General features: G+C 43.0%; 1 protein-coding gene and 1 long non-coding RNA gene across 2 annotated transcripts in view; one reads left to right on the forward strand and one right to left on the reverse strand.

Moving 5' to 3' along the window:
- Positions 1-16374, reverse strand: part of LOC109934087 (M1-specific T cell receptor beta chain-like) — a 76611-nt gene extending 60237 nt beyond the window's left edge. Inside the window, exons 1-3 of the mRNA XM_048618241.1 lie at positions 16318-16374; positions 15026-15215; positions 14280-14594 (exon numbers count right to left, since the gene is read on the reverse strand). Coding sequence (XP_048474198.1) covers positions 14280-14594; positions 15026-15215; positions 16318-16374 — 562 coding nt within the window. The remainder of the gene's footprint in view (positions 1-14279; positions 14595-15025; positions 15216-16317) is intronic.
- A 41-nt stretch (positions 16375-16415) lies between these two features.
- The window catches only part of LOC125487303, an 11118-nt gene continuing 2592 nt past the window's right edge, over positions 16416-24941 (forward strand). Inside the window, exons 1-2 of the long non-coding RNA XR_007265794.1 lie at positions 16416-16619; positions 24355-24941. The exon at positions 24355-24941 is cut by the window's right edge and continues 2592 nt beyond it. This is a non-coding gene — a long non-coding RNA (uncharacterized LOC125487303). The remainder of the gene's footprint in view (positions 16620-24354) is intronic.

A 24941-nucleotide genomic window follows, 5' to 3' on the forward strand; every position in this document is an offset into this window, starting at 1 on the left:
CTGCCTCGTGACATTCAATGGTGTTATTGTCACTGAAACCTCCATTATCAACATACTTGGAGTTAGTATCGACCAGAAATTCAACTGGACTCACCCCATAAACACAGTGGCTACAAGAGCAGGCCAGAGGCTAGGAATTCTGCGGAGAGCAATTCATCTCCTGACTCACTATAACCTGTCCACCAGCTACAAGGTATAAGTCAAGAGTGTGATGGAATATTCCACACTTGTCTGGATGGGTGCAGTTCCAAGTACACTCAAGAAACTTCACTCCATCCAAGACAAATCAACCCACTTGACTAGCACCACATCTACAAACATTCACTGCCTCAACCACAAACGCTTGGCACCAGCAATCTGGTGGAATGGTGGCTCAGTGGTTAGCACTGCTGCCTCACAGCCCCAGCGGCTCATTTTCGATTCCATCCTCAGGCAAGTATCTGTCTGTTGATTTTGTATGTTCTCCCTGTGTCTGCGTAGATTTCTTCCAAATGTTCCACTTTCATCCCACAATCCAAAGATGTGCAGTTTAGATGGATTAGCCAAGGAAAAATGCAGGGTGACAGGGATAGGATAAGTGGGAGGGTCTGTGTGTGATGCTCTTCAGAGCGTTGGTGTGGACTTGATGGGCTGAATGGCCTGCTTCCACACTGTAGAGATTCTATGATTCCATGATTCTAAAGTCGAGTAACAGCAGTGTGTAATATCTACAAGATGCACTGCAGAAATTCCTTACACATCTTTCAAACACACAACCATTTCCATCTAGACAGACATGCACAGCAGATACATGTGAACACCACCATCTGCAGTTTCCCCTCCAAGTTGCTTACCATCCTGACTTGGAAAAATATTGCAGTTTCTTCACATAACGGCATTATGGGTCAACCTACAGGATGTGGACTGTAGTGGTTGAAGAAGGCAACACACCACCATCTTCTCAAGGGCAACCGGAGATAGGCAATAAACGCTGCCTTAGGCAGTGACATCCATATCCCAAGTGTGAATAAAAACTAAAGGCCTCAGGACAAAGAAACAACACACTATTACTGTCCAGTAGATATACTAATATAATATTTTCAGATTGCAAAGTTTGACATCATGTCAGCATGAGCAGGATACAATCACTTCAAGTTGGTGGAGTAGAATAAAGAACAAAGAACAAAGAAAATTACAACACAGGAACAGGCCCTTTGGCCCTCCAAGCCTGCGCCGATCCAGATCCTCTATCTAAACCTGTCGCCTATTTTCCAAGGATCTGTATCCTTCTGCTCCCTGCCCATTCATGTATCTGTCTAGATACATATTAAATGACGCTATCGTGCCCGCCTCTACCACCTCCGCTGGCAACACGTTGCAGGCACCCACCACCCTCTGCATAAAGAACTTTCCACACATATCTCCCTTAAACTTTTCCCCTGTCACCTTGAAATCGTGACCCTTAGTAATTGAGTCCCCCACTCTGGGAAAAAGCTTCTTGCTATCCACCCTGTCTGTACCTCTCATGATTTCGTCAACCTCAATCAGGACCCCCTCAACCTCCATCTTTCTAATGTAAATAGTCCTAATCTACTCAACCTCTCTTCATAGCTAGCGCCCTCCATACCAGGCAACATCCTGGTGAACCTTCTCTGCACCATCTCCAAGCATCCACATCCTTTTGGTAATGTGGCGACCAGAAGTGTAAACAGTATTCCAAATGTGGTCAAACCAAAGTCCTATACAACTGTAACATGACCTGCCAACTCTTGTACTCAATACCCCGTCCGATGAATGAAAGCATGCCGTATGCCTTCTTGACCACTCTATCGACCTGCGTTGCCACCTTCAGGGTACAATGGACCTGAACACCCAGATCTCCCTGTGTATCAATTTTACCCAGGGCTTTTCCATTTACCGTATAGTTCCCCCTTGAATTGGATCTTCCAAAATGCATCACCTCGCATTTGCCTGGGTTGAACTCCATCTGCCATTTCTCCACCCAACTCTCCAATCTATCTGTATTCTGCTGCATTCTCCGACAGTCCCCTTCACTATCTGCTACTCCACTAATCTTAGTGTTGTCTGCAAACTTGCTAATCAGACCATCAATACCTTCCTCCAGATCATTTACGTATATCACAAACAACAGTGGTCCCAACACAGATCCCTGTGGAACACCACTGGTCACAGTTCTCCATTTTGAGAAACTCCCTTCCACTACAACTCTCTGTCTCCTGTTGCCCAGCCAGTTCTCTATCCATCTAACTAGTACACCCTGGACCCCATGTGACTTAACTTTCTCCATCAGCCTACCATGGGGAACCTTATCAAACGCCTTACTGAAGCCCATGTATATGACATCTACAGCCCTTCCCTCATCTATCAACTTTGTCACTTCCTCAAAGAATTCTATCAAGTTGGTAAGACATGACCTTCCATGCACAAAACCATGCTGCCTATCACTAATATACCCATTTTCTTCCAAATGTAAATTGATCATATCCCTCAGTATCTTCTCCACTAGCTTCCCCACCACTGACGTCAGGCTCACCGGTCTACAATTATCTGCATTATCCTTGCTACCCTTCTTAAACAAGGGGACAACATTAGCAATTCTCCAGTCCTCTGGGACCTCACCCGTGCTCAAGGATGCTGCAAAGATATCTGTTAAGGCCCCAGCTATTTCCTCTCTCGCTTCCCTCAGTAACCTGGGATAGATCCCATCCGGACCTGGGGACTTGTCCACCCTAATGCCTTTTGGAATATCCAACACTTTCCCCCTCCTTATGCCGACTTGACCTAGAGTAATCAAACATCTATCCCTAACCTCAATATCCGTCATGTGAATACCGACACAAAGTACTCATTAAGAATCTCACTCATTTTCTCTGACTCCTCGCATAACTTCCCTCCTTTGTCCTTGAGTGGGCCAACCCTTTCTCTAGTTACCCTCTTGCTCCTTATGTATGAATAAAAGGCTTTGGGATTTTCCTTAACCCTGTTTGCTAAAGATATTTCATGACCCCTCTTAGCCCTCTTAATTCCTCATTTCAGATTGGTCCTACTTTCCCGATATTCTTCCAAAGCTTCGTCTGTTTTCAGTCGCCTAGACCTTATGTATGCTTCCTTTTTCCTCTTTGCTAGTCTCACAATTTCACCTGTCATCCATGGTTCCCTAATCTTGCCCTTTCTATCCCTCATTTTCACAGGGACATGTCTGTCCTGCACCCTAATCAACCTCTCTTTAAAAGCCTCCCAAATATCAAATGTGGATTTACCCTCAAACAGCTGCTCCCAATCCACGTTTCCCAGCTCCTACTGAATTTTGCTGTAGTTGGCCTTCCCCCAATTCAGCACTCTTCCTTTAGGACCACTCTCGTCTTTGTCCATCAGTATTCTAAAACTTACGGAATTGTGATCACTATTCCCAAAGTAATCCCCTACTGAAACTTCAACCACCTGACCAGGCTTCATTCCCCAACACCAGGTCCAGTATGGCCCCTTCCCGAGTTGGACTATTTACATACTGCTCTAGAAAACCCTCCTGGATGCTCCTTACAAAATTCTGCTCCATCTAAACCCCTAACACTAAGTGAATCCCAGTCAATGTTGGGAAACATAAAATCTCCCATCACCACCACCCTGTTGCTCCTACATCTTTCCATAATCTGTCTACATATTTGTACCTCTATCTCACGCTCACTGTAGTACAGCCCCAACTTTGTTACCGCACCCTTCCTATTTTTGAGCTCTGCCCATATTGCCTCACTGCTTGAGTCCTCCATAGTGCCCTCCTTCAACACAGCTGTGATATCCTCTTTGACCAGTAATGCAACTCCTTCACCCCTTTTACCTCCCTTTCCATCCCTCCTGAAGCATCTATATCCTGGGATATTTAGTTGCCAATCTTGCCCTTCCCTCAACCAAGTCTCAGTAATAGCAATAACATCATACTCCCAGGTACTAATCCAAGCCCTAAGTTCATCTGCCTTACCTACTATACTTGTTGCATTAAAACAAATGCACCTCAGACCATCTGTCCCTTTGCGTTCATCATCTGCTCTCTGCCTCCTCTTCCCCTTTGTCACACTGACTTCATTATCTAGTTCCTTACAGGCTTTAGTTACTACCTCCTTACTGTCCACTAACCTCCTTATTTGGTTCCCATCCCCCTGCCACATTAGTTTATACCCTCCCCAACAGCGTTAGCAAAAGCACCCCCTAGGACATTGGTTGCAGTCCGGCCCAGGTGTAGACTGTCCGATTTGTCATAGTCCCACCTCCACCAGAACCGGTCCCAATGTCCCAAAAATCTGAACCCCTCCCTCCTGCACCATGTCTCAAGCCATTCATTTAACCTGCCTATTCTTTCATTTCTACTCTAACTAGCACGTGGCACTGGTAGCAATCCTGAGATTACTACCTCTGAGGTCCTACTTTTTAACTTGACTCCTAACTCCCTAAATTCTGCTTGTAGGACCTCATCCCGTTTTTTTACCTATATCATTGATGCCTAAATGCACGATGACAGCTGGCTGTTCACCCTCCCTCTTCAGAATGTCCTGCAGTCGATCTGAGACATCCCTGACCCGTGCACCTGGGAGGCAACCTATCATTCGGGGGTCTCATTTTCGACAATAGAACCGCCTATCTACTCCCCTTACAATTGAGTCCCCTATGACTGTAGCCCTTCTGTAGAGCAGAGCCAGCCACGGTGCCATGAACCTGGCTACTGCTGCCTTCCCCTGGTGAGCCATCTCCCCCAACAGTATCCAAAACGGTATACCTGTTTTGGAGGGAGATGACCGCAGGGGACATCTGCACTGCCTTCCTGCTTTTTTTTTCTGCCTTTTGGTCACCCATTCCCTTTCTCCCTCAAGCAATCCTAATCTGCGGTGTGACCAATTTGCTGAATGTGCTATCCACGACTTCCTCAGTATCGCGGATGCTCCAAAGTGAGTCCATCCATAGCTACAGAGCCGTCACTGCTCAAATATATCAGTTCACTCACCTTCCAAGAGCGCAATTCGACCGCTCCCACTCAGCTCCACTGCCGAAATGAAGAACTTACCCCTCGGCAGCCCCCTGGTCCTCGCTCTCACTGCTCCCGCTGCTGCTGCTGCAAAAAATGGAGGATGTGGGTACAAGGCTAATATTTGTCATCTCCAAGCAATTGACACTGATGGCAAGTGTACAGATTTGGCGTTCCTCATGGCGAAAGGATCGGAGAAAGTATGTTGATTAATTTTTATTTCCATATTTCATGCTCTGCCACCACTGACCCCAGGTAAAGGAAGCAAATTAATTTGTCCAGCCTTCACCTATAAGTTTTAGAACTTCAGGCAGTAAGTGTGTCATCAAACTTATGTATCAACCTTGGCATTGTTGGGTGTTAGGTGGCTGATACTCAGAATGGATTTCTTGTCTTACTTCTGTTGGCCTGATGTGAATCTCGTGCTAAACGTCAGTTCCATTTGCAGTTCTGAGGACCAAACAATTTCCAATTAGCACCAGCCCCTTTCTGGTGAACTGAAATCAAAACATGATTTTAAACTGTTACAGGCCTACCAGACCCTCTCAAAATATTTTAAAAGGGTAGCCTAGACCCTAACTTTTCTTATTTTAAAGGTAGACATGAAGTGCTGTGTGGCAGATGCGATGCAAATGGTCAAACTACTTGAGTTTAAGTAAAACACAATTTATTTAAACACCATAGTTAAAATAAAAACAAAAGAAAGAAAGAGGAAAGTAGAATAACTTGAATATTGGAAAACTTAACCAAATAATAGATACAGTAACTATTACTAATTAACTGCTCCAATATAGTACCATTCCATAAACACATCCCTTGGCAAAAAGGCAGGTTCAGACACAGATTCCCACATGCAGCTCTCCAATCCAGGAAGAAAATACATAAAGAGAAAATTCAGAGAAAGTAGCAGCTAAAAGACATTCACTGACGCTTCCAACTCTTTTGAGACCCCAAAGGCTTCTGCTTAAAACTAAACTTAAAAATTAAAAAAAAACTAGGTCAGGTCTGTGAGAGCTGCTTCCATTGTTCCAATTTTAAAAAGAACAAAGGCCTCATAAATTGTTTACTTCCTTCAAGACAACTCTGTGCCTCTGCCTTACAACATCTCTTCAAAAAACATCAGGACAAAATGACCTCTTAAAGTGACAGCATTGTCAAAAAACACAACAAGCAACAAACAGGTTTAATCAATATTTAGACATGAGGAACCCACACATAGGAGGCCATCACTGCCATCTTACATGAGCAAGGTGTAATTAACAATTTTATACACCCGTGCTGGCCCCTCTGCTTCTTCCCTGCACTTTACTTTGCTTTTCACACTTTCATTCATTTAATCAATTATCTTTTTGAAAGGGAAGAATCAATTTGACCATACGATCTTTTAATGATGGGCATATAAGATATTGGAATTTGGCTTTGTAAAAAATTCTTGTATCCCCAATCAATAATTCTTCAAATTACATTAAATCTGAGGCCATGGTTTTCTAATATTTCTAGCAGTACAAGTAGATTTTTGTCACCTATTCTGCCAAATTTTCTTTTTTTTTTCTTCTCTCTCTTTCTCCCTTTTCCTCCTTGTTGGTGTTCTCTCCTAAGGTAGAATGGGCTGGAGGTCTCAGTGATGTGGGACAGCTGGTGGGCCCCAAGTGGAGTGGGACTGGCCAGTGTGCTGGAGGCTCATGCAGAGCAGGGATGACCAGTGGGCTTGAGGCTTGCATAGAGTGGGGACAGTCAGTGAGAAGTACAGATGGAGCCAATAGATGGAAGGCTGGTTTGCGTGATGGCTGGGCTGTGTTCATGACTCTCTGTAGCTTCATGAGGACTTAGGAAGAACAGTTGCCATACCATGCTATGATACACCCAGATGGTATGCTTTCTATAGTACATCTATAAAAATTGATAAAAGTCTTTATGGACATGATGAAGTTCCTTAGTCTCTTGAGAAAGTAGAGGTGTTGCTGTGCTTTATTGACAATTGCATCAATGTAGATGGACCAGGACAGAATGTTGGTGATCATCACTCCCAGGAAGTTGATGCTCTTGGTCATCTCCACCTCAGCTCTATTGATGCAAATGGGGCCTGGTCTCCACTCCACTTCGTAAAGTCAATGACCAGGGTCTTTGTTTTGCTGACATTGATGGAAGATTGTTATCTTTACACCACACCGCTAAGCATTCTATCTCTTTCCTGTACTCTTTCTCGTCATTGTCTGACATCCGAACTACAACTGTGGTGTCATCAGCAAACTTGTAAAAATGGAGGTGGGCAGAATTTGGTGTCTCTTGGTCATGAAGTCAAGGATTCAATTGCAGAGGTGGGGAGCAGAGACATAGGTCTTGGAGTTTGGAGATGAGTTTGTTTGGTATTATGGTGTTGAAGCTGGAGCTGTAGTCAATAAGTAAGAGCCTGATGTAGGTATCCTTGTTATCTAAATGATCCAGGGATGGGTGTAGGGCCAGGGAGATGACATCTACCGTGGATCTGTTGAAATGGTAAGCAAATTGCAGAGGATCAAGGCAATCTGGGAGGCTGGAGTTGATGACAGCCTCTCAAAGATTAACTTCTCAAAGCCCTTCATAATTATGGAGGTCAGAACCACTGGGCAGTAGTCATTGAGGCACATTGCATGATTTTTTTTTGGCATTGGGATGATGGCAGTCTTCTTGAAGCAGGTGGGAACTTCAGATCATCATAAGGAGAGGTTAAAGATCTCAGTATATACTCTTGCCAGCTGGTCCACGCAGGATCTGAGTGCACGGCTGAGGACTCCTACTGGGCCAGTTGCTTTCCATGGGTTCACTCTTAAGAAGGCTGATCTAAGATCTGTGCTGGTGACTGTGGGTACAGGTCCATTTCTGAGTATAAAACAACAACTGCACTTGGAAGAGAAAAGGCAAACCTACAGGCGACTAAAGGCAGAGGACCAAAAACAAACCCACGAATGTAAAGAACAGGTGGTGGGTGGAAAAAGCACTGGAGGCCCATTGAATGGTTGACAATTATGGCATGCATGGTTTCTTATGTACTGACAAGACCACAAATGCACCAAACACACAAGGCCCCACCCTACTGCTGGCCAAGGATTGAGTGACTCTTATCAAAGATAAAGAAGCTATCAAAAAATACTGGGGGGAGCACTTCAAAGACCTCCTCACCCAAAGCTCTGTTGTTGATCCTAGAGTCTTTGAATGCAGTCCATAGCATACTACACACCATGAGCCCAGCAACACAGCCCTGCACGAAGTAGAGAAGGCTATCCACCAACTTAAGAACAACAAGGCTGAAGGAGCAGATGATATCCTTGCTGAGGCAGTGAAGTGTGGAGGCAAGAGATCCTGCTTCATCTACATGCCCTTGTCTGCCTTATCTGGAAGGAGAAGAGCATCCCAGGAGAGCTCCTAGATGTGTGTATTTTCAAAAAAGGGGACAAGTCTGACTGTGGTAACTACAGGGGACCTCCCTGCCGCTGACTGTTGGAAAAGTTATCACCAAGGTCCTCCTCAACCGTCTCCTCCTTGTGACTGAGGAACTTCTCCCAGAGTTGTAGTGTGGCTTTCGACCACAGAGAAGCACAACAGACATGATTTCCACTGTGTAAGAGCTGCAGGAGAAATGCAGAGAAAAGAACCTACCCTTGTACATTGGCTCTTTCAACCCTAGAAACATCAATCAGGAAACATTATGGAGTGTCCTTCTCCGCTTTGGTTGCACCATGATATTTACCACCATCCTTCACCTCTATATGACAACATGGAAGTCATGATAATGACATTCCCCATTTGAACCGGCATCAAGCAGGGCTGTGTCATCACCCCAACATTGTTCTCAAACTACCTCACTGCAATATTTCATCTCACTGTGAACAAGCTCCCTGCTGGAGTGCAGCTAACTTACAGAACCTGTGAGAAATTATTCAGCTGCCTTCAAGCCAAAACAAAAGTCATTCCAACCAGTGTCATTGAGCTGCAGTACGCAGATGATGCTTCTGTATGTGCAAACTCAGAGGACATACTCCAGACCATCGTCAGCAACGGTATGGAGGCATATGACAGCATAAGTCTCACCCTGAACCACAAAACAAAGGTCCCTCATCAATCTGGCCTGGCATTGTGGAGCAAACCCTTGATCATCCACATCCACAGGGAGGGCTCAGAGAACATTGACCACTTCCAATGCCCCGGAAGTGTCCTGTCGGCCAAAGCAGCTATTGATGAAGAGATCCAGCATTGCCTTCAGTGTACTAGCGCAGCCTTCAGCCACCTGACGAAAAGTGTGTTTGAGAACAACATCAGATCTGACACCAAGATCATTGTTTACAGAGCTGTGGTGGTTCCCACCCTCCGATATAGTTTTGAGACGTGGACTGTCTACAGCTGACACCTCAAGGCACTGGAGCAGTATCACCAATGCTGCCTACACAAGATCCGATGAATCTACTGGGAAGAAAGATGCACCAACACCAGCGTCCTCAATCAGGCCAACACTCCCAATATCAAGATACTAACCACCTTTGATTGGCTATGATGGGTTGGTCATGTCATGCTCATGACCAAATGAGACTCGCTAAGCAGGTTTGAAATGGTAGGTGAGCCCCACATTGACAGAAGAAATGCTTTGGTGATACCCTCAAGGACTCACTGGCAAATTGCGGCATTCCCACAGACACTTGGGAATCACTGGTGCAAGACTGTTCAAAGTGGAGGAGGAACATTCAAAGGAAGACGTTGAGCACTTCAAGGCTTGCTGTTGAGAAATAATGGAAGCCAGGAGAAAATAGTGAAAGGAGTATGCTGCCACATGAATGCCACACCCATCTCTTCCACGATCACCACCGGCCCCACATGTAATCGAACCTCCGGTAGCCACATTAGTCTGTACAGACACCTACAGATTCATCCTGAGAGTGGAAGAGAGTCATCCTTGCATGTGAGGGACGGCCGTTGATGATGATGATGATGATGATGCACCTGAGGCTGTTGGGTCAGGTGATATTGTTTCACTGACCTTCTGTTCAAAGCGGTCACAGACTACATTGAGCTCACAGCAAAGGGATGCATTCTTGCCTGTGATTCCATTCGACTTTACTTTGTAACCCATTGTGTTGTGTAAGCCCTGCCACAAATGATGGGTGTCCGTGCGGTTAGTCTGGGTCTTTAACTTAGATTGCTATTGCCTCTTGGCATCTCTGATGGCTTTGTGAAGGTCATACCTAGATTTCCTGTATAGGTTAGTGTCACCCAACTTCATTAAGGAGTGGACCTCCTGCTTCATCCTTGGTTTCTGATTGAGGATCATTTAGATTAACTTCTTTGGCATACAGTCTTCTACACACTTACTACAAAGTCTGCATTGGTAGTAGCATACTCATTTAGGTTGGCTGCTGGGTTCTTGAATGTGTACAGTCTATCGATTCTAAGCAGTCCTGTAGAAGCTCTTCTGTTGCCTCAGACTAACACTTTATTAGTTTCCGTACTGGGTCCTCACACTTCAATTTTTACTTGTGAGCCGGAAGGAGGAGCACAGCCTGTGATCTGACTTTCTAAAATGCAGATTGGGCGGGGGGTGGGGTGGGGGTTGGAGCAGTAGCCATCTTTGATGGTTGTGTAACAATGCTCAAGGATGTTCGGACATCTGGTGAGAAAGGAGAGGTGTTGATGGTATTTTAGTAACTTGATTCTTAAAGTTGGCCTGCTTACTGTCACCAACTACGATGAACAAGGTCTTGGGTATTCCATCCCAATACTGTTTGTACCATGTATACTTCATTAAGTGCACTTGTCACTTCTACATTGGGTGGTATACAGACTGCTGTCAGGATAACAGAGGTGAATTTGCATGGCAGGTAATGGGGACAGCACTTCACCAGTCAGATATTTTCAGTCTGCGGGAGGGCATTAAACTCACTAGGTTCGCTACGTCTGAGCACCAGGTGGTTTTGATTATGAGGAAGACCCCAACGCTCCTTGCCTGGCCCGAAGACGCTGACTGGTCCATCCGGTGAATAGAGAAACCTTGGATTGTAAGGCACAGTCAGGTGTAGCAGCAGTGAGCCATGTCACTGTAAAACAGAACACACAGTAGCCTCTCAAAGCCTGGTTCGGCCACAGCTGGAGTATTGTGACCAGTTCTGGTCACCTCATTACAGGAAAGATGTGGAAGTGTTAGAAAAGGTGCAGAGGAGATTTACCAGGATGTTACCTGGAATGGAGGGAAGGTCTTACGAGGAAAGGTTGAGAGAGCTAGGGCTTTTCTCTTTAGAATGACGAAGGATGAGAGGTGACTTGATAGAGGTGTACAAAATAATCAGAGGTATAGATAGAGTAGACAGCCAGAGACATTTTCCTAGGGTGGAGGTAGCTTTTATGAGGGGACATAGTTTTAAAGTGAAAGGAGGTAGATATTGGGGAGATGTCAGAGGTAGGTTCTTTACTCAGAGAGTGGTCAGGGCGTGGAATGCATTGCCAGAGAGGGTAGTGGAGTCGGCCTCATTAGGGGCATTTAAACGGCTATTAGATAGGCATATGGATGATAGTATAATGTAGCGGTGGAGGTTAGATAGACCTTAGGTTTAGGGTAAAAGTTTGGCACAACATCGTGGGCCGAAGGGCCTGTACTGTGCTGTACTGTTCCATATTCTATGTTCAATTCTGTTTGGGTGTTGAGTCTAGCTTTAAATTCATCCAGCTTGTTTTAAACAGTTTGCACATTTGCCAGGAGCATGCTGGGGAGCGGGGACTTGAAACCACATAGTTTCAGTCTCACCTGAAGGCCAGCATGTCTCCCACGTTTCCTGGGTACATGTCCCTTTGTACTGTAGCGGTCTGTGATCTTTCTCAATTCAAATAGTATACTGCTTTTGTACTCTTCCTACCACGTTAGATAAGTTCATGTGTCATCATATTATACTACAACTGCCTACTTTTTGCTCAAACAGTTGAGCTCCATATTTTCCTTTGCAGACAATTTCCCTCTTCTTGACAACTTAGATTCCTGTCTGAAAGTAGAAAGATATATATCTTCAGTAGTTTTACTTACTATACCTTCAGACCCTTCATACAAGTAAGAACCAGAAGGCACCCATTGAAGGTGACTGGTAACAAGAGCAAGAGTGACACAAGGAATCACTTTTTTTTAAATGCAGAGAATGGTTAGGATCTGGAATATAATGTCTGAAAATGTGATGGAAGCAGATTAAATAGTGGCTTTCAAAAGAGAATTGCATAGTGACCTGAAGGGAAAATAAGAGCTATGGGTGAACAACCGGGAAAAGGGACTAACTGAGCTGCTGTTCCAGCGATCTAGCTTGGATCTATCTATAAGGGGTCCAATGACCTCCTTCTGTGCTGTCATGATTCAATGATTCTAATTGTACAGCTCCTCGTTGTGCTGTCTGAGTCATAGTGGACTGAATCATAGAAAACTTGAAAAAGGGAGTTGGAGTAGGCCATTTTGGTCCATCGATCATGCTCTTCAGATTCAATGTTGGTTCTTTATCCTCATACACCTTGCCAGATTTAACCTCTAGAAATCTTTTTATTTCCTTCTTTAAAAAAAATCAGTGAGTTGGCCTCCACAGTCGTCTGTTGCAAAGAATTCCATAGGTTTACCTATGTGAAATTTTTTCTTTCTTAAAACTTCAGTGATGAGATAATAACGACATGGGCTGGGCTAGCAATTATTGCTTATTCCTAGTTGACATTGAGAAGGTGGTAAGGAGCTGCTGTGATCAATTTTGTGTACATACACGTACAATGGCAATGAAGGAGTTCCAGGATTTTGACCCAGTTACACCAAAGGAACAATGATAAATTTCTCAGTAAGGATGGCTCACTGGCTTGTAGGGGAACTTGCAGGTGGTGGCGTTCCCCTGTATTTTCTTCCTTTGTCCCTCTAGATGGCAGTGGTTGTAGGTTTGGAAGGTGCTGTCTATGGAACATTTTTCTCCTCTTCTCATTTAAAACAGTGTTGCCTCATATCCTGGGACTGTGACCCCTTGTTCTTCACCCTCTGGCTAGGTGAAACATTGTCCCTGCATCCAGTATGTTTAGTCCTATCATTATATATATTTCAATGAGATTCTGTTTCAACATTCAAGTGAATGCAAGCCCAATCAACTCAAATTCTCCTCATATGACAAGCCTGCCATTGCAGGAATCAGTCCAGTGAATCTCTCTGCTCTCCGTCTATGGCAAACATAATTTTATGCTATCAACTTGGAATGTTTTCAAAACTCATCTTCCTCTTTCAGTTTTTCATCCGCGGTGTACCAGAGGCCAAAAATACAGAAAGAAAAGGGAAAAAAAGTGCCCCCCATCACTGAAACTCCCTCTTATCAGACTGGTAGTTTTGCCACTCTACACCAGAGCACAGAATGCATAACCTCTCACATTTATGATTACCGAGTTTGCGATCATTTTCCTTAGAAGCAGTTACAAAAACTATTTAGATACTCAATTTGCTATTGTCACCTGTTCTGCAGCGGAGGACTTGATTTGCTTACTTTGCCTTGATTCCAAGCCTCTAAAATACTTTAGACTTAAAACAGCAAAGTTAAATGAAATGCCAAATTTTAGGCAAGTAGTCCTAGATTTTATAAAAGATTTACACTTTAACTTTTAATCTCCTACCTCCCCTCTCACGAATTCAGTTTTTCCATTCTGCCCTAGAATGGTGTCTTTCTGTGTTGCATCACGGAGCAAGAAAAAGTCACGAGCCTCGGGTCAACAGTAATGACACTCTATGGTTGAACCCCTGACACTCAAAACACCAAACTACCCTTACAATCCAACTGGCTGGTGGTGGATTCATTTCCTATTTGCTCCTCAAAATGTGCGCGTCCAGACATTATCTGCCTTTTAATTATTCACTCCATCCCTTCATAGTTTATCCTCCACACATAAAATTGTACGTGATATAGCTCACAGATCAAAGCGTAAGGGTCTAGCGTTGCTTCACTCTCTCAGTTGAACCTTTATATCAGCCTCACTCATTCGATAATTATAGGTTACCTTAAATGCATTAGCCTGTTTGCCCATTTTCCACATTCTCGCCAGTCATTGAATTTCTCCTGAATTCGGTATTGAAACATGTTTGGACTTATTTTGCAATTATGGTCCCCCTGAGTTCACCTAAAGTGCAGGTTTGGCTGTGCAGCACTTTAATAATCTCGTATACTTGAAGTGTACCTCTTGTTAATTCGCTGTAACATTACATCAATCTAGATCAGTTTGTGCGAGAGTTTTTGTCTCAGTTACCGGTGACTATGAAGCGATGTGCTAGCTGCACAGAAATAAATTGCACTGTCCGTGAGTTTAACGCTGTCGATCTTCAAAGTAGATTTTTTATTTTCCATTGTCCTTGTAATAGAAAAGCCGCTCTTGAAACCTTCTTCATACTGAGCTTCCCCTGCTAAGTATATGTAGCCGATTAAAGTGAAGCTTCCATCAGCGGATTGACGATACCAGAGCATGTTATCGCGAAGCGTTCCTTCCTGCACACAGTTCATTTCAGCTGATCCTCGTGCGTTGAGAGCTAGCAAAGTGGGCCATTGACGCACCTCATCACCCCGGGAACCACCTTGGAATGGGAATTAGAGGTAAAAAAAAGATTTTCAAACCACACTTGAGACAATGTATGGTGACAGCGGGTTATCGATAGGAATTCATCGTTTGTTCTAATTTCTTACTAGTCACTGGAAACACGCAAATCTAACAGGATTAGTGAAATCTACATGCCTGCACGTAAGTGCAATAATTTAAAAAGTTCTGTACCGTAGAGATCAGAATAAATACCACACTCTATTAAATAATTGTTTTCTGAGTCCACAAGTCACCACCGTACTACATTACTTAGAGACCCTTAATCATTTCGTGATAATGGAATAGTTTAGGTTAGATGGGCTTCAGATTGGTTTTCACAGGTCGGCGCAACATCGAGGGCCGAAGGGCCTGTACTGCGCTGTAATGTTCTATGTTCTACTTGATGAAACGTAAAAGAGAATAACATACTAAGCGCTAGAAGGAAACCACCAAAGACGATCAATCGCATCTTTGCATCGGATTTAACAGACGTTCTGCTAGTTGGTCGGGATCGGAGATTCATTAAGTGCAAGCGCGTCATAAGCAGACGTTGCACCACAGAAATGATCTCCACCCCGTTTTTGCGGGGAGGCGGTGCTTGCCTGCATGCAAGTCTCGCCTGAAATGGTAATGTAATTGACTCATAACAATTAAGAAGGGAGACCCCATAAACCAAATTTTTAAAATGCATTTTTTTTTGCTCCATTGCAAATATTTTCATTTTCCTCTCGTAGTTGAATTTAAGTTAATGAAATTTCAAGGAAGAAATAAGTTTTTGGGGGCGGAGCGGGGTGTGGTGCGGAGGGTGCCGTATGACCACTCGGCACTAATCTGCACAAGTTTTGTCAAATCCAGAATGGATCTGCAACACTGTACCCTGCTATAATAAATATTGTGACTACAAAGATCAAGTCGGGAAGCTGGAAATTCTGTGACGAGAACTCAATGACTGACAGCTCAAACTCTGCGCTATCAGGCACAAAGCAGGACGTGGAGGTGCCGGTGTTGGACTGGGATGGATAAGGTCAGAAGTCACAGGACATCAGGTCATAGTCCAAAAGATTTATTTGAAATCACAAGCTTTCGCAGCTTTGGGCACAAGTCAGGACTGTGATGAAATAATCTCCATCACCTGGATGAGTGAAACTCCAACGACACTCAAGAAGCTCCACATCATCCAGGCTAAAACAGCCCTCTTGATTGACAAAATAAAAACGAAAGAACTGCGGATGCTGTAAATCAGGAACAGTTCTGAGGAACGGTCACCGGGCCCGAAACGTTAACTCTGTTTTTTCGTTCACAGATGCCAGACCTGCTGAGCTTTTCCAGCAACTTTGTTTTTGTTCTTCTTGATTGACGCTTATCCGTCACCTTCAACATTCCTTCCCTCCACCGCTGATATAGAATGGCCGGAGGACATACCATCTACAAGATACACTGCAACAACTCACCAAGTCTCTTGCAAAGATTTGTAGCTCGGGTCGTGGATGAGGTAGTTGGCTTGCTCGCCGAGCTTGCTGGTGATGTACAGACGTTTGGTCACTATGCTAGGTAACATCATCAGTGCGGCCTACGATGAAGCGATGTGGTTCTACTCCGTTTGAAATTTATATGATCTGGTATGTTTAACAAAAACCTAACTCATCAAGGCTCCTCCAAAGTCGGAACCTCTGCCATCTAAAAGGATAACGGCAGTGGATGCATGGGAACACCACCATCACCAAGTTCCGGTCCAAGACACATCGCCAACCTGAAGTGGAACTGATTTGCTGTTCCATGACCGTTGGTGCGTCAATAACTTCCCAGACACAGCAATATGGCGGCGGCGGAGTAGCAGTACTGCATTCGAGCTCCTGGTCTGGAGCTCGTCCTTCGCCTACTGTTCTTGTTTTTTTTTTGTTATTGAGCATTCTTTTTCTATTTTTTTTCTTTCTTTTTAAAAGGCCTTTTAAGGCAGTGACAGCGGGAGCGGGACCCGGCAGTGCGAATGGGAGAGCGATCCAGCTATTCAAGCACCGACACGGTAGGCCCGTTCGCATTCTGTTTTTCTCTCTCTTTCTCGTCTTTTCATACTTACCTCCCGGAAAGAGTGCAGTAGCGGCAATGGTATCCCGTTGAGCATGGGTCCCGAGCGGTGTCGGCTGGAGATCCGCTGCATGGAGCGGCTGTGAGTCAGAACCCAACGTAGTTACAGCGAGTCTGAAGTGTCGCTCCCCAGTACCTGCGGCGTCGAGAACAGAAGCCCGAGCTCTCCAGAGTGTGGGCCAAAGCACAGGAGACCGACCTCTTGCAGATAGTGCACCTAAGAAAGACTGGTGAACTTTTATCTTTATTGCTTAATTTTCCATTTAATATTTGGAAGGACTGTAATGTTAGCTTTCAACTTTATTTCTTAATGTTTCTACTTTTATTAGGAACAATGCTTTACTTTTTAACTTTGTTTCTCTATGTTACTACTTGCATCTAAGTTTTGTATCTAGGTACCTTTGCATCTGTGTGTGGCGACATTGTACACTTTTCACTGTATTCCTGTACTTAAAGGTTAAATCAAAACATGAACTTTCTCCTTAATAGCACTTAATAGCGCTGTGAGTGTACCTGGACTCTAACCATTCAAGAAGGCAATCCACCACAATCTCTAGGGCAATGTGAGTTGGTCAAAAAAATCTGCCTCGGCAAATGACATCCACACTCCATGAGAATTTATTTGCTTAATTAGCTCCTCATAGAATAGTCCATTGCACCAGCAGGTTACTGCCACTTTTCAAGTTGGACATTGTGTCGTTCATGGCTCACATGATTGTAAATTGAAATTTGAGGCCTTCTTCAAGTTCAATCTACTTAAAAAGGCATCCATTACCCAATGTCAATTTACAATGAAACTTGATAACTCTATGACCATCAGCAAATCAGTAATCAGGTATAACCAGTTTGCAATTAGCTAAGAAATAACATGATTATTTCAATACCAAGATTACCAGATAAAACAGAATTAATGTTTTGGGTCCAATGACCCTTTTTCAGAATACCTTCAGTTCTGAAGAAGGTTCACTAGACCCAAAAAGTTAGCTTTGCTTTCTCTCCATAGATGCTGCTAGACCTGCTGAATTTGGTCAGATGTCTGGCATCCTTAGTTCTTTGCTTTATTTCAATGGCCATTCAATTGATTGAATCAGCTCCACTATTCAATGAGGTCATTACTAATCTGGTAATCCACAACTCCACTTTCCTGCTTCATAACCTTTGATTCCCTTACTGATTAAAATATGTCTTGATCAGCTTTAGACATACTGAATGACTCTACCATGCGCTGTGGTAAATAATTCCACAGATTGACCACATCCAATGAGGACTGTTGTGGTGCAGTGATAACTTCCTTATAACTTGGAGAAGTTGGAAGATTTGGATTCAAGTCCCACCTGTTCCAGAGGTGTGTCATGACATCTTTATTAAAAATATCTATGGGAACCCTCTGTGATGGCGAAAATCATCTTCTCATCTCTGTCTTAAGAGGGTGACCCCTTACTCTGAAATCATGCCTTCTGGTCCTAGACACTCCCACAAGGGGAAATACCTGTCAAATCCCTGAAGAATCTTAAATGTTTCAATAAAGTTGCCCCTCATTTTTATAAGCTACAATGAGTACATGTCCAACCTGCTAACCACTCCTTTTAAGATTGTCCCTCCGTATACAATCAGCCTAGTAATCCTTCTCTGGGTTGACTCCAATGCCTTAGATAAGGAGAAAGAAACATCAAGTCTATGAGCAGGGACTAAATTGTTTTCTTGAAAGAATTATACCAGTGAACAACTTAGAATCATTCAACTTGATCTTATTTAGTGACAGAAATAAAAGAGAGAACGTTCACAATACTTAGGTTAATTAATTCAGACAATCAACAATGTGATGCCCCAACTCAGAGTGGGGAGGTAGGAATTTAAATTTAAACAAAGAGTTTGAGCTATGACTGCTTTTACCAGGGAGAGACTTCTTTTGATCCATGGACACGTGTTATAATACAGGAATCATGGCTGCCAAGTGTACACCAGCCTCTCACGAATGACAATTATGAATAACCAGTTGCTGGCCAACTTGGTCTATGGTAAATGTTAATTTAGACATTAGCAGGACACCATTGTTCTGCTTCTGTTATACATTTAAAAAGTTCCATGTCCAAATGAGATGGCAGGCAAAGCCTAAGTTTAATAATTTTGTCTCTGTAGCATTTCCCCCGTCCTGCCTACCACCAATGTACAAAAACAAAACTGCCCATATGACAACTAATGGGAGAGAGTAAGCCAAAGAAAAAGACCAAAATAGATACAGGATAAAAAGTTTAAAAGGCATGGCCAGACTAGAGAAAAAAACATTTACAGAGAGAAAAAGAAAGTGACAAATATTTCCAAACAGGTAGTGACATCTGAACAGATGAGAGAACCTACATCTTAAATGGTTTAGAATGAGGCAGGGAAAAGGTGGTTTATATCACAAAGGGGATATAGGAAGCAATAGTATTCAAAATTACCGATACTTCACCGTTCAGCTCTACTTACACCAGCAACACAACCAAGATCTGTAAAATAGAGATAACAAGGTGTAGAGCTGGATGAACACAGCAGGCCAAGCAGCATCAGAGGAGCAGGAAAGCTGACATTTTGGGTCTAGACCCTTCTTCAGAAAATGTGTTCATCCAGCTCTACACCTTGTTATCTCAGATTCTCCAGCATCAGCAGTTCCCATTATCTCTGTAGAATAGACATCTCTGGTGAAAAGTCCATGTGGACACTGTTTAAAATTTTTATTTTTATAGTAGCGTGACTCAATTAGAAAATAGAACAGTATAGCACAGGAACAAGCCCTCCTGTCCATGATGTTGTGCTGAACATGGTGCCAAATTAAAATAATCCCTTCTGCCTACCCATGACCCATATCCCTCCATTCCTTGCTTATTCATATGCTCATCTGAAAGCCCCTTAAACCCTTATTATATCTGCCTCCATCACTACCTTGGCAGCGCATTCCAGGTACCTATCACTCTTTATGTAAAAAAAATTGTCCCTTGCATCTCCTTTGAACTTACCCCCTCTTACGCTAGATGCATGCCCTCTAGTGTTAGACATTTCAACTCTGGGAAAAAAGATTCTGACTGTTAACCCTATCCATGCCTCTCATAATTTTGTAAACTGCTGTCAGGTCTCCCCTCAGCCTCTGCCACTCCAGAGAAAATAACCCTGGTTTTATCTAGCCTCTCCATTTAGCTCATACCCTCTAATCCAGGCAGCATTCTGGTCAAGCTCTTCTGCACCCTCTCCATATCCTCTACATCCTTCCTGTAGTGTGGCAACCAGAATTGAATGCATTACTCTAAGTGTGCCTAACCAAACTTTTATAAAGCTGCAGCATCACTTCCTGACTCTTGTACTCAATGCCCCAATCATTAAAGACAAGCATGCCATATGCCTTCTTTACCACCTCATCTGCTTGTGTGGCATTTTCAGGGAGCTATGAACTAGGACCCCGAGATCCCTCTGTACATCAGTGCTGTTCAGGATGCTGCCATTAGCTGTATACTTAACATCTAATTGCCCAAAATGCAACACCTCACACTTGCCTGGGTTAAACTCCATCTGCCATTTTGCCCCCCAATATCTGCAACTGATCTATATCCCGCTGTACCTTTTGACTATCCATAACTCCGAAGATCTTTGTGTCATCTGCAAACTTACTACAAACAAATACTCATCTATGTTTTCATCCAAGTCATTTATATAAATCACAAACAGCAGAAGTCTCAGTATGGACCCATGTGGAACACCAATAGTCATGGACTTCCAGTCAGAAAAACACTGTTCCACCACAACCTTTTGTCTTCTATGGCCAAGCAAATTCTGAATCCAAATGGCCAAATCACCATGGATCCCATGCAACTTAATCTCCTGGATGAGCCTACCATGAGGGACCTTGTCAAAAGCCTTAGTAAAGTCTATGTAAACAACATCCATTGCTCTGCCCTCACCGATCACCCTCATCACATCCTCACAAACATCAATCAAGCAAGATAGTAAGATATGACCTGATGTTGAGAGACTCACCAGTCTCTAATTTCCTGGACTGTCCCTATTTCCCTTCTTGAACAGAGGAACAACATTAGCAACTTGCCAGTACTCAGGGACCTGTCCAGTGGGTAGAGAAGATACAAAAATCTTGGTCAAGGCCCCAGAGTTCTTCACTCTTGTCGCTCTGAATAAACTGGGATAGATCCCATCCAGCCCTGGGGACTCATCCACTTTAATGTTCTTCAAGAGACCTAACACCACTCCTTTCTTGACCTTAAAATGCCTTTGCATATTTGTATGCCCCACACTAGTCTCACTTTCCTCCATGTCTTTCTCCTTGGTGAATACCAATTCAAAGTACTCATTTAGGATCTCGCCTATATCCTCTGCCCCCAAGCACAAGTTCCCTCCTTTATCCTTGAGTAGTCCTACCCTCTCCCTAATTGTTCTCTTGCGTTTAATGTATGTATAAAATGCCTTGTATATAAAACTCTACTTGTCAAGGACATTTCATGGCCCGTCCTTGCTCTCTGAATTTCCTGCTTGAGTTCTTTCCTGTTTCTTTACATTCCTCATGGGCCCGGTCAGTTTTAGCTTTCTAAACATTTCACATGCTTCCTTTTTCTTTTTGACTAAATTCACAATTTCCCTTGTCATCCAATGATCACATACCTTACCATCCTTGTCCTTCCTCCTTACTGGAACATGCCAGTCCTGAACTTTGATCGGTACGCATTTAAACAACTCCCACATGTCAAATGTGAACTTAACTAATAACAGCTGCTCCCAATTAACACTCCCCAGCTCCTGCCTAATACTGACATAATTTGCCCTACCCCACTTTAGCAGCTTCCCGTAAGATCCTGATTTATCCTTATTCATAGCTATCTTATAACTTAAGGAGTTGTCAACAGTTTTAATGTCTGAACATTCAGAGGGAATTGCTGTCCTCTTCACCTGAAAGATAGAGTTGAGTGGGAAGGACAAATTAATCAACATTTCTTGCCTCCCAGAAAAAGACTTGTCAGTTCCTGAATGTGACCATGAAACATAAAAGCAGAAATACCATCGAGTCTGCTGCACCAATCAATGAGATCATGAAAAAGAAGATAAATTGTTAGAAATACTCAGAAGTTAATGATTACCGGAACTATTAACTGTGTTTCTCTTCATCAATGTTGACTGGTATGTTGAGTATTTATTATCTTTCATTGTTTTTAACTTCAGATTTCCAGCATCTACATTATTTGTTTTTGCAAGTGGTAAGTAATATTCGTGCCACAAAAATGTCATGCAATGACCATCTCTAATAAGAGACAATCTAACTACCAGTGAGCCTTGACATTCAGTGATATTACCATCACTGAATACCCCACAATCAATATCTTAGGGGTTACCATCGACTAGAAACTCACTAGACTTGCTATGTAAACACAATGGCTACAAGACCAAGCCAGAAGCGAATAATTAACCTCCCAACTGCCCAAGCCTGTTTATCAGCTACAAGGCATAAGTCAAGTGCAGCTCCAACAACACTCAAGAAGCTTTACATCATCCAGGACAAAGCACCCCATTTGATTGGCATTACATCCATAAACATCCACTCCCTCCACCATCAAAGCTCTGTCGTGATGATGTGTACTATCTACAAGATGCACTGCAGAAATTCACCAAAGATCTTTTGACTGCACTTCCAAACCCACAACCACTTCCATTTAGAAGGACAAGGACAGCAGATACTTGGGAACACCACCACCTGTAAGTAACAACAACTCCCAAACCCGCAAAAGCCACTCACTGGGCTGCCTTGACATCATATTGCTGATCCTTCATTGTGGCTGACTCAAAAGTTCAGGAACTCAAACCCTAAGGGCAATATGGGTCATCTACAACACATGTACTGCAGTTGTTCAAGCATGCAGCTCACCACCACCTTTTCAAAGGCAACTGGGGATGGGGAATAAATGCTGGCCCAGCCAGTGACACCCACATCCCACTAAATGAATAAAATGAGTGCTGACCATTTCCTGGCAGAGCTAATTAGGATTGGAGGCCACTGTAGAGGACTCAAATTCAGGACCTTTGGTAAATATACCGATTTTAAATTGAGGAATTTGTTTAAATAATGAATTTGATAATAAAAAAAAATGGTCTAAAAGTGAGAAGGAAACAGAAATCAATAGTAATTGTCAAAGGGAAATTGGATAAACATTTGAAAAAGAACCTGAAAGTGAGGATAGAGGAAGTGCCGATGCTGGAGTCTGAGATAACAAGGTGTAGAGCTGGATGAACACAGCAGGAGGGTCCAGACCCGAAACATCAGCTTTCCTGCTCCTCTGATGCTGCCTGGCCTGCTGTGTTCATCCAGCTGTACACCTTGTTATCTAAAAGTGGGGATATTGGGAATGAGCAGATGACAATAGTAATTGAAATTTGGGAAATGAAAAGTAGACATCATTAATTTATATTGATGTTATAAATTAATAAATCAAGAATTTCCTGAGAGTTTAGAAAAAAATGCAACATTTGCTACCACATAGATTATGTTGAATTAAGTAGAACAGATGAGAGAAAAGCTGGATAAAGGCATTAGAGAGAAATAGTAGAAGCATATGCTGATAGGCTGAGATGAAGGGGGATGGGAACATAATTAATGCCAGGCTCCATGGCCTGAATGTTTTTATTTTCACTTTCTATGATTCTTTGTTTCAGAAAAGACAGTTCCATCTAGCATCTGCCAAATGAACTCTAAAAGGTTATGTTCTTTGCTTGGCTTTGAAACCTATTCAAAAGGCACAAAAAAACCAGTGGTTTAACGGTTATCAGCAAATGCTCAAAACAGCTGTTAGAGCAGGTGTCTCAGTAAAAAAATGGGTCAGGCGTGGTGGATTGTCTTTGCACTGTAGGAATCATTATTGTCGTACTTTAAGGTTTAAGGATTACCAATTTCATATTTCTATTGAACTGTTTCCCCTACAGCAGAAAAGACAATGATGGATTTAGAAGACAAGTGCAATCCTTTAAGCATTTTGATAGAGTAAACATAAAGAAATTGTATTCCGATTTTACATCATTGAAAAAAGAGCAGAAGTAGGCTATTCGACCATTGAGATTGCTATGTCATTCAATATGATCAAGACGATCATCCAATTCAGTATCCTGTTCTCATTTTCACCCTATAGCCTTTGATCACTTCAGTGCTAAGAAGTATATCTAACTTCTTCTTGAAAACACTCAATGTTTTGGTCTTAACTGCTTTCTATTACAAAGAATGCCACAGTTTCATCACGCTTTGGGTGAAGAAATTTCTCCATATCTCAGTCCTAAACGGCTTATCCCGTTTCCTGAAACAGTGACCACTTGTTCTGGACTCCCGGTTCGTTGGAGACATCCTTTTTACATTTATCCTATCTAGTCCTACTGGAATTTTATAGATTTCTATGAAGTTTTCATTTAAATAAATAGCACATCAAAGTTTCTAGCAAACTCCATGGGAGTGTGAGCTATATCAATCACCTATTAAGATAATTGCGGCTGTTGGATAGCAATTATGTTCCTCCCAGGACATCAGTTCCAGGGTTCTGCAGGATAATGTCCGAAGTCAGCCCAGCTCCATTTGGTTATTCAAGTCTTTTCTTCCAATTCAATTTAGAAGTGGGGTGTTCAGCTGATGATTTCACAAACCTTCTCAAATTTTTCAGATACCGATGTTATCCATATCCACATGTAATAAGGCCTGGACAACTACAGTACGTATAGGCAAACCAAAAATGACCATTTTCTGAAGAAGGATCTAGGCCCGAAACGTCAGCCTTCCTGCTCCTCTGATGCTGCTTGGCCTGCTGTGTTCATCCAGCTCTACACCTTGTATTCTCATGTCCACACATTGCACCTTTTCCATTGAGTAAAGGGCTGCTGATGAAGACAGCCAACCTCTGCATCACATGCACGGCAACGTGCTGACGAATCAGAATGGACCTACCTGATTTGAATTTAAACAATTAACACCCCAAGACAGGAAATGGTATCTTCTGCATCTCCACATCAAACCTAGGTCAACCAATCAGCACTCTTTTCTCATGCTGTCTAAATTGCTTTGCCTCTTTCCTAAAGCTGTTTCTTTTTCTTCGTTTTTGATCCTTGATTAATTGCAAGACGAAAGCTTCCACTTTATGTCCTTTTAAGCACCTTTTAATTATGTTCTGTCTTAATTCTTCGGCCGATTTAAAACACAGCGAACAATGTGACAACCGCATCTGTCATGTAAACCGGAGCTAAGTTTTAAATA

Source organism: Rhincodon typus, chromosome 39, assembly GCF_021869965.1.
Source record: "Rhincodon typus isolate 14 chromosome 39, sRhiTyp1.1, whole genome shotgun sequence".
NCBI lineage: Eukaryota > Metazoa > Chordata > Chondrichthyes > Orectolobiformes > Rhincodontidae > Rhincodon > Rhincodon typus.